Source organism: Micropterus dolomieu, linkage group LG05, assembly GCF_021292245.1.
Source record: "Micropterus dolomieu isolate WLL.071019.BEF.003 ecotype Adirondacks linkage group LG05, ASM2129224v1, whole genome shotgun sequence".
Classification (NCBI taxonomy): domain Eukaryota; kingdom Metazoa; phylum Chordata; class Actinopteri; order Centrarchiformes; family Centrarchidae; genus Micropterus; species Micropterus dolomieu.
The window spans coordinates 442,696-453,696 of NC_060154.1; the positions used below are offsets into that span (position 1 = coordinate 442,696).

An 11,001-nucleotide genomic window follows, 5' to 3' on the forward strand; every position below is an offset into this window, starting at 1 on the left:
GAAACCCATAATCCAGGCTGAAAGCAACACAGCTGCTGCTGCCACATGCAGGAGTACAGAAAATCTCGAATGTCTGAAGGATAACATGCGTGAGTGTGTTGCTTTTATGTAGGCCTACACAGAACGGCTCCATATTAAAAGCCTGATTTAGTTTTCGGTTCAACTCACTTTTAGAACTTCGTTAATTTATTCAACGCACTCAAAGATTTTTCAAACATTCTTCTAAATTAACTTCATAAAAAACAAAACGAAAAATCAATTAATCCCCCGCAAAAGTGCTCAAATAGAGGTGAAAGACTGAATCTCCTCCTGAAAACTCACCTCCTTACCCTGCAAGCAATAGTCGTCATTTCACCGTCTAGGTTTCCTATAGACCTGATTTAGTCCGGCTATGAGTTATCCACTTCTAGCCGCAATAACTTTACATTTTGCCAAAATAACTTGCAATGTGTATGATATTCCATCATTTAAGCAAGGTACAGTGATTACAAGGTTTTTTGTTTCATTTCTTACACATGATTTACGTGCAGCCTGTGCGTAGACACGATTTAGCTCGTAGACAGACCGGCCCATTATTTTTGCAATGTCAGTTATATCAACAAGATATTTAGTGTCATTAAATTGACATGGTCTATCTGAAGCCACGGTTTAGCTTTTATTTGGACAGGCCACGTGTAGTCTGCTTTTAGATCGGGGTGAAGTTAGTTTAATATTCAACATTTGTCGGTTTTCGCGCCTGTTACATTCAATAGCTCCGTGTCAAAATCTCCATTTCTTCCAGTTTTGGGATATATTGGAGAGCTAATTCAGGCAGAAGTTTCACAGCTGTGATCACCTCAAAATCACTAAAGATAACGACGCCAGAGCGCAATGCACTGAATGTCTGTCAAATGCGTTAGGGACCGTCTGCAAATTGCAACACATCCATTTCAATCTTCAATAACTTTTTTGTTTTTCCCAACATAAAAATCTCAAACCACTGCTAATATAACTAGTGACCACCCTCAAACATTTCACACCTGTAAGTTTGTAAACAAATATTAATTAAATTCTTAATTATGCAAATTACAATTGAACAATTTCAAGAGCTCCATTTCGCCCACTGGGGTAAATGGAGGCAATCAGTGGTCTAATATCAACGGCTTGGCTGTAGCCCTGTTTCAGATCAAATAGGTTACATGTAGTTTTCACCCGATGCAGCTGTTGAGGTGCGTGATCTCATTTCATCAATTGCAAGTAAACGTTTGAAACATTTAAATTATCTTTATTTTCGCTGTAACGTTCCCTACGTTAACTTTCATTTTAATTTAAAACAAGATGCAATTACTATTTTCAACCGCTAGATGGCAGCTGTAGCCCTACTGACACATGACTACTGGTAACGCGAGACTTGAAAGTTAGACAAGGAGGAAAATTGCCAGCCTGATTGTGGAAGAGCATTGGAGAGAAAACTCTGCCTTTTGTTTCCTCTTTGATGTGGAACATCTTCTGCAAAATGTTTACTGAGCTCTTCTTTATATTATTGTTGATTTGTTTATAGCAGAAAATGAATCCAACTATTTCCACAATCAGATGATCATTTAATCAAATATTCTCTTGTTCCAGATTGTCAGATGTGAGGAATTTGCTGTTAAAACGGAATATCTTTGGTTTTATATCAAATCAAAACGTCACTTTGAGTTATGGGACGTTAGCCTAAATGTTTTTTTAGTTTCTGACATTTAACAGATGCAGTGTTAAGGGACTTATGTGAAAGGTGAGGCAGGCAGTCCAAAATGCAAAACAAAACGGAAAGCGTAGCTAAATCCAGGTAGCCTAATGAAGTCAGGCGAGAAACAACGTAGCCCACATGAAATCCACAATAATCCAACGGAAACCAGGCTCAACAAAATGACATTGGACAATTCAACAACAAATTCTGAAGAGACGGACACTCAAGAGGAAGGTGACAAAACGAGGCACAGGTGGAAACACTCAGACAAAACACAAGAGGCATAACCCATAAAGAACCAAACGCAAAGGAAGCTAAATGCACTGGACACAAGAGGAGCTTATGAATAGCCTAAACAATGTAACGTGTAAACCTAGTAATTTAACATTCTCAAATAGATTAAATGACTTTCGGTCAGCAGCGTGAAATGCATCGCTCTTAGTGACTGTGTTACATCATTTATTCAAAGCTTACAGCTGCAATAGGCCTAGAGGATATGTCAGAGGTCCCTGGAGCAACTGACTCTTTTATCCAAAGCCTTTTACAATGCCAGAGGCCGAACGCAACTAGGGCTTAGGCTAGCCTAAGTGTGTGCTCAAGGACACATTAGTAGCCTGTTGGAACCCGGGTCTCTCACACCAAAGGCGTGTGTATTATCCACTGCACCACCACCCCCTAAACAGCCTACTGTTTGTCTATGTTCATGATGCACAGTTCCTAACTTATTTGAATTGTAAATAAATCTCCTTAGAGCTAAAAGATAGCATAGGCAACTGAGTCCATTTTCTGTGTTCAGGTTTCTGTCCCGGCTGTTTGTGTTAACGCTACGAAGGTTTTAGTCAGCGCACCAGCAGAGGAAAAGTTACAACTATTGATGTCTGAATTCAAAGCAAACAGTCAGATGGACTTAATGGGATTTTTTCACCACGAGCTATTTCCCCACACTGTATTTGTTTGATGTTTATTAATAAATGATGTTGTCAGGGTGAACGGGTGTGCACGCCATCAGGTAAACTACAGGTGTCCCATGTAATAAACAGTTGTTTCAAAGAAGGTCTGTGCTGCTGTGAAGAGAGAGAGAGAGCTACAGTGACTCATACATTGTGACACAAAGGCTACTTTATCAACAGCCTTCCGATAAATTGTCAAAACAAATAAAAACACTGATTCTGTTGCTAGGCAACATGCATGTGTTCTCCACCCAGCAGAGCTGATAACACGGCTATCACGGCAAAACACGTTTTGTAGCCTAATGCCGTCGAAAGACAGAACAGCTGAGTAGCCTAACAACAGATTTACAAAACAAGACAACACAGAATCCCACAGGCTACAATTTGCATATTAAGATTAGCCTATTTCCTCTTGTGTTATTTAAATGTTAATCCAAATAAACGGCACAGACTAGGTATGCAAATATATACACACATTTGCATTGTGTGCATTTATACATGTGCATTAAACCTGTCATTTTTCGGCATTGAAGCGTCTAAGCAGATCGCTTTTGTTCAACAGGCCTCTGTAATGTGGTTTCTGCCGGGGGAAAACAAACCCGTGCCGCATGGAGGGGAAATGCTCGAGGGGAATGCTCGAGGACAGGCTAGACGTTAGTAGTTGGGTTCCCAGGGCGTCACTTTGTGTTGAAAAGTGGTGGGGACATGAGGGCTCAGATTAGGGGCGTGATGATACGCTAGGATCATGAGACATGACCATGCACGAGAACGAGACGAGAAGATTTTTAACACTATTTGAAGAAATAGGAGGCCCCTGCTGGATAGGCTACTGAATGAGCGGGGGTCTGGGAGTCCTCCCCCAGAAAACTGGAGCATTAAACACTTAATTTCCTGCATTCTGGAGACATTTTCTGTTCCAATGTATTGTGGAAATGTCTTTCTTCATGGAAAGGCAAACAAAAGATTCAGCTGGGAGGTGACCTAATCAGCTGCTTGTTTTTTTTACCTAGCGGTTTCTGCTATATTTAAATTGCATTGCATGTTTTCTTATTGTGCAAATAAACATTTCTCAAAGCATTTCAATTCGTTAGTTAACATTTCTTAGTGCAAGCTATTTTTCAGAACAGGGGTGGTTAGAAGCATAGGCTTAAACTGTTACAAGCAACTCAAATGATTTATAGTTTTCACATTAGGCCTACTTTTTAAAACTGTAGGCTACTTTAACTTGAGTTTTTTGGGGGGTGGGGGGCGCGTTAAACTACTTTTGTTTTTTTATCTGTTTTTCCCGGCTTTATTGCAGAAACATGTATATAGTTATTGGAAGATGAAGACGGGGTTTTTGGATTAATGAGCAGCAGACCACAAATAACCGGACCAGACGCCACGGCGGGTGCGGCGGTCGCCCAGCTTGGACTTAATTCTGCTCCTAAAGATCAGGTCTGGACACAATTGGACTCATTTTGACCAGACAACGGAATTCAGAGATTGTTGTGCCCACATCGTTACAGAGACCTGCGTCATCAACATCCCGGGTCAAGCGCTCGGCAGGCGGTCCATGTTCCGAGCTGTCAGCGCAAGACTCCTGCAAGATGAGAGGAGGTGGACTCCTCTGTACATCGATGATGCTTGGTGCTCAAACACAGTCAAGATGGACTCTGTTCCCCAAATCTGGTTGCTGCTGTTTACATTCACCCCAGATGCTAATTTAAAAAATGTTTTTTTTATGTTACCATATTTTAATATGGCTACATTTAATTATAGGCCTATGTTGTGTGTGTAGCATTGAAGGAACTACAAGTTTCATTTCGTAATGCAGCCTTGTGCTTAATAATGAATAATAAACAACCTTAAAAAGCTCTTAACACCTTAATTAGAAAATTTAGGGATCATATACACCTTAAATTGTACTTAATGGGGGATTTCAAATGAATGGACACATTAAGTGATACTAATGATACCAATGTGCGCTACCACATGGATCTGCAAAACATCACAAGAGTTGACTGCTCTTTTTACTACGTTTATTATCGACAGGATAAAATAGAGACAAATGACATTTACGTAAGTTTGGGTGACACTTTGCTCTTGATTTACATTCACAGGACAGCGTAAACAAGTGTTAGCGAAAGTCTAGGCAAGACGCAGACTACACTATAAACAGAAACAACATTTGTAGGCAGTGAGACAGCAGGGCAACTGTAAAGTGACAGCATAGTGCAAAGGATGCTGGAATAAATATTTTATATAAATATTTCTATGCAGGGGGGTTAATTTTATTAGTATTTTAACTGCTACAATTATGTCAGAAAAGTTATGAATGTAGAAAATATAAGTTAGTCAGAGGATCTCCTTCATGGTGTCTGGTCAGTCCGAGCGAGTGATTCACCTTCTGTGGTGTCTTTTCTGTGAACAAAGGAGAGATGCAGCTGAACATTGTGCTTCTATGGTCATAAATCAGCAGCAAAGAAACAGAACAACTTTGACCTTAATGATCAGAGGTGAGGGATTGGAGGTTGAGTAAAGACGATATGATGACAATACTGTTAATGTACCGTTATGTTCTGTGTGGACATTTTGCTATAGGTTGTACTGTGTGTCACTGAATATGTGACAAAGTAAAGTTGATTTGATTATCAGGAAAATAAGACGGGATTTGATGCAATCTAAGTAAAATATTTCTATCCATGTGCACTGATTCAGGTCCATGTCAGTCCACTACTTGAAGTCCTTCTCTTTATTTTAGTCCACACTCATTTCTCACCTTGTAAGTTGTTTTCCATTTCTCTCTGGAACGGAGGGAAGGTCAGGGCTCTGCTGAACACAGCTCCTCCCAGTAGGAAGGATTTCCCATAGATAAGCCAGCTTCTGTTGCTCAACAGAGTCCGAATCCCTCATCCATCCCATCGGGGGTGCCAAGTTTCCGTGAGAAATTGTAGTATTTCTGGTGAGGGATTGAGCAAATAATTGAATTACAACAAACCGTTGTCTTTATTAATAAAAAGCAATAAACAGAAAAGTACTACAACACAAATCAGCTGGACCAGAGGTTCTGTATCACTAAGGTCTGGCCCCCAGCAAAGGGATGCATAATCATTTACACAGTCTAGGTTTCTATGTTTTGTGGAACAGAGATCCTCTCTTGGTCTTGATGGTCCCAGTGAAGACTGGGAGAGGAACAGCTAGTGAGGAAATAAAATAAAAGATCTTCACATCTCTGACCTAAACCCTACACATGTAGACAGACTAGTATAATAATATAAGGAAAAGGTTAAAGATTAAAAACAATATATAAGACATAATATGTTAGAAAATAGTACTATTACAATATAAAAGATTATAAGGAAAAGAAAAAAACACATTTCTGCCATCACAGTCGACTCATCAGGTGAACATAAAGACAAAGAATCTGGGTGAAACGTGTTGTGAATTATTTTGGAGCATTATAGCCTAAATTGTTATCATTAATTACAAGAGCAATGGTGGTCTACACTGTCATCATTTAAAGTGTTATTTTATAGTGTAAAGTTAGGATCACAGTGTGAAAACTCTACAGCTGTGAGTGTGTGTGCTCCTTCCTGCCCAGGCTCAGCAGTAGCACATGTGTGTGTGTGTGTGAGCAAGTTCGTGTGCTTTGGGAGAAAAGGGAGGCAGCATCAAAAACACTTACAAAGGAAAATACAGAAGCAGATTTTGTTAAAATTGTATTAAAAAACATACATCAATATAGTCCATCACAGTAAGAATGTCCTGTTTCTAGCACAGAGCACAAACGACACCAGTTTATTCTATAAAAGTCAGGTTATGGATGAAATGGCATGATCAAGCGGAGTGCATGTAAAGGACACAGAGGGGAGGAGCAGGCAGTCAGGGACTTTCCCAGATTCAGGTGCAGCAGGAAAGAGAGCCAAGAGATGATGTGAAGCCAAGAAACAGAGCTATAAAAGGAGGTTAAAGTCAGTCGTTACATGGTTTTCATGTCGACTCAGGTCTCTGTTCTGGTAACAGAACGGGACTCTACAGTATTTTGCACCGATCTCTGACTCACTCCGGTGGAACTGTTGTATTCTAATTGGTGTCTGTTTTTGTTCATAATAAAAATGTTGGTTAAAGTTCAAACTTTCTTATCTGGCCCAAGTCTTGAATTTTTACACGACATTACTTGTCGAGCTGTGCCAGGAGAGTTGAACAGGGGCAGGATGACCTTGACCAAGGAAGGACAACCTGTAACTCAGAGACACGCGTACACAGCTTGACAGTAAGCAGGTCAGTAAAAGAACGGCAATGACTGGATACAGAAAAGAAAAGTGTAGTTGAAACAGCCTACTAAAGTATTATGATAATAAAGGAAATTTAGTTCAGAATAACAGGCTGAAGACACTTTTTGGGTCGAGGAGAAGGAACAAAACTAGAAAAATTATGACATCTGATAAAGTTTTATTGAAACATAGAAGTACAGATTGATAGGCAGCAATGTGAGGTGTTATCTATGAAGGATTTAAGTTGGAGAAGGGATTGAGAGCCATCAATTTTCTATTAGATGTGAGAAAATGAATTTGATATTTTAATAGTTGTTGGTTTCACTGAAGTTAGTTATTTTTAGTAAACTCTGCTTTGATGATTTTTCAGTTGAATAGCTCTTTGATATAAAAACAAGGGGAGCTGCCTGAGTTTCTTTCAATGAATTGTTTCATTCTAGTTTCTTGGTTGTGTGGCTTTACAATTAACTGTCTTTTTCCTTTTCGAGGCATGAAGGCCGTCCAAATTCCAAAGTTTCCAGAGAGTAAGTGTTTGCTCGCAGTGAGTGTGCGATGGCTGTCCTGGGAGGCAAACATCAGGTGAAATTAAATGGTAAAGAGCAGAAAAAAGAAATATTAACCGCAAAGGTGGTCAAAGGAGCTGTGGCAGCAACATATGTGGTAACAGCACAAGTAAGTAGTTAAAGATAAAATAAAAGACGTCAGATAAGAGATGGAGAAAGCTCAGAATAAAGGGAAAGTAGGGAGAAACAGTTTGACCAACAGGTAGATAATACTGACATACGATATAGTCGTCAGTGAAGGAAAAGTAGTCACAGAGACGGAATAATGAAAGAGCCCATCCTGTTAGATAAGGTCTAAATAGATATACCCCCAGATGAAGAAACGTACACAGCAAGTGGAAGGAAGATATAAGTAAGTGCATTTAAGGGCCAGTACAGGCAGAAGAAGAGGAAAAAAGAATTAGGGTCTTTAAAGGGTTGAGTTAAGATAACAAGGAGAGATGGAAAAAGAGAGGCTATAATAGATAGGGAGGAGATGAGAGTTAGATATGAGCGTGACCTGCACCACCACAGAGACAACTTCACCAGCTATGAGTCCAAGTGAACCAGCACAGGGAAAAACAAGACTGAAACTACAAACGACTGAGCGCCCTCAAATTGGTACCCAGTCTGTTCCCCAAGAAACCTGAGCGCCAAAATAATTTCCACAGTACCACGGACTAAACTTTCAAAATGGACATCATACATGTTTATCTGACATTTTGCATCATTCTGAAGTGTCACATGAAAGATTGTCGAAACACTGTTATGTCTGGTTACTGTATTGTTACACAGAAAGTTCACTATGCACCCTGCACCCACATTAGGTGTTATAATTGTTAGCTTGCTAAAGTATATAACGAAAGAACAGCTCACTGCATAAAGATATTTTGTTTCACAAGTGTAAACCATTTACAAGGTATATCTCACTATATTGCAGCACGTATAGGTAGTTTAATATGTTAAGCTCATTTAAAGGGAAACTCATTTAAAGGGTAATAAGGAGAGAGGAGTAATGGAAATCCTTGTCATTATAACTTGCTCAAATGTGTTGGAAACAGAAAAAGCCCACCGCATGATTATTGATTATTTCACAACGTGTAAACACTAATTTGTGTATTTTCTTGAAGGTCTGCAAGTCTGAGAAATAGGTTTCAGATCTGCAAATACAATAGGCCGCCTTTTTTCAGTGGTCACAGTGTTGGTGTATAAAGTGTGAGGCTTTACAGCCTCAGAGGAGGGAGTGTTGTGAATTATTTCGTTACATGGTTTTCATGTCGACTCGGGTAACAGAACGCGGCTCTATTTTGCACCGATCTCTGACTCACTCCGGTGGAACTGTTGTATTCTAATTGGTGTCTGTTTTTGTTGATAATAAAAATGTTGGTTAAAGTTCAAGCTGTCTTATCTGGCCCAAGTCTTGAATTTTTACACGACAAAGGATGGATCAGCACACGCAGGTATCAGGGATCATCTGAGCGACAGAGAGCTGGAGGGGAGTAAAAAGTGTTTTGCAGAGAAAAAGTAGCTGCCTGCTCTCATTGGCTGGATGTGGATGTCGAGTTGGTCGACTCCTCCAGATATTTGGCGTGCTAGATATCTGGAGGAGTCGGCGATGTGTTTCAAAGCATTTCATTTATTGATCTCTGTACTGAATTTCAATAAATAGAACAAAAATGCTTATTATTTTACTTCACATGTAGTGCTGCAGCTTTTGTTTGTACCCGGTGTGTTTCTCGGTTTTACACCCTCGTCCTGAAACAACCGATATTTTCTTCCAGCTGTATTCATTCTGTTCAAACGACAAATAAACTTCAAAGATCATGCAGGTTTGGCTCTGAGAGGTTCAGTCTCAGTTTGATGACTCACTCACTCATTCATGCATCATCAACCACTTCAGGTCAACAGGTGTCAGACGACTGTTCATGCTAATTACTACTACTGCTACACCTACCGTCTCTGCTTCTTTGATTTTCTGTAGCATTTACCACAGATGAATAAAAGCACCCCGATGAGGAGGAAGAGGAGGATGATGTAAACGGGGAGCTGCCATTGTGGAGCATCTGTCAGACACAGAAGGGACAGCAGACGTGAGGAAGGCAGAACTCAGACTTGGTTTGATTCTGCCCTTAAACAACAGACGTGTCCAAATATTCACCAAAAACCAAACACATTCAGTCCAACATGAAAACAGGGACGGACAGAAACAGCTTTTAAAAGGAAGCATGAACAGATAAAAAGAGTGCGGGGGGGGGGGGGAACTCACCTGAGGTTGCTGCTGAAAATGTGTAAAAGAATTTAAACTAAATGACACTTACCATCAGAGCGAAGTTTGGGACATTCTGAAACACAACAGAGCTCATGGTTAGTCGACTTCTAGTAGCACTACTACAACTGCAATCACTGCAAGTGTTTCTACTGTTAATATGTAACTATTACACATCTATTAGTACAACTGTTAGTTAAAGTACCTGGTACTGTTACTACAGCAAAAACACTGCTTCTAAAGGAGTACTGCAGTACTGAAATCAACAGGTCCGCCCAAACATTTTATTGTCATTGTAAGAGCCATTTTGGCACACGTGATTTACTGAATTGTTGTTAATAACTACATGCTATATGTTCATGGGTCACGCAGAAGTTCTTTGTGTTTTGGATTGAACTGCTGATTGGGTGGGTGAGTACTGTAATTTCGCTGTGCATGGGCAGTAGGAAAAAGTAACAAGGGAGAAGTTACGAGAGATCTGAAGGAACCACGGATCGTAACAAGTTTTTGACCATGTTCTGCTAAAGACCAAGTTCATTTACTAGTGTCAATGTAATAAAAGTAAAAGGCTATGAAGTTTAAAAACATGAGCCCACATTTGCATTAGTCGGCTAAACATTGATTCTGTGAACTCGACATTGAAGATTAGTTAAGCTGTCGGATTTACCTAACTTAAAAATAGCATCAGACATTTTTTTTGTCTCTTTTTAGGCGGCAGAACTGAAAATGAGTCATCAGCATTTGTTGTGTTAGGGTTTCACAATGAGGATGAACAGGTGGAGAACATTACATGCAAAATAGGAAGAAGGCTCTACGGGAAGATAGAAGGCATGATGTCATGTCAAACGACAAATGGTGCTTTTAGCTGCTGTTTGGGGAAAAAAACAAAACATCTCGCCCATGAGCATGCGCTCACAGGGTTTGCATCTGCCTCAACTCCTGCTATTACTATAAAAAACATTACCAGAAAAACAATTTCAGTGGTACTACTTCTACTGCTCCTCCTCCTACCACTATTACTACTTTGACACCACTTTTCAGTCCTCAGATCTCTTTTCAAGGAACTAAAAGGTTCCTTCAGCCCGCTGTTGTGTGAGTTTCCACCGTGGTCTTAAAGACCTGTGAAAAGTAGGCAAATTAACCAGCTGACGTAGGCTGTAGGCCGTCCAAAGCGATGCACAGGCATCATTATTTGTAACCACTATCCATGAGCAACATTATAAATAAACATCAGATTTGATTGGAATATAATGAAAAACTACACACTGTGCTTGAC

At 39.9% G+C, this 11,001-nt stretch overlaps 1 protein-coding gene across 1 annotated transcript in view; it reads right to left on the reverse strand.

Moving 5' to 3' along the window:
• Positions 1-4,668: 4,668 nt before the first annotated feature.
• The window catches only part of LOC123971733, an 8,024-nt gene continuing 1,691 nt past the window's right edge, over positions 4,669-11,001 (reverse strand). The window contains exons 2-5 of the mRNA XM_046050741.1: positions 9,778-9,801; positions 9,414-9,522; positions 5,423-5,602; positions 4,669-5,064 (exon numbers count right to left, since the gene is read on the reverse strand). Of these exons, the coding sequence (XP_045906697.1) occupies positions 5,013-5,064; positions 5,423-5,602; positions 9,414-9,522; positions 9,778-9,801 (365 nt within the window). The 3' untranslated portion in view covers positions 4,669-5,012. The remainder of the gene's footprint in view (positions 5,065-5,422; positions 5,603-9,413; positions 9,523-9,777; positions 9,802-11,001) is intronic.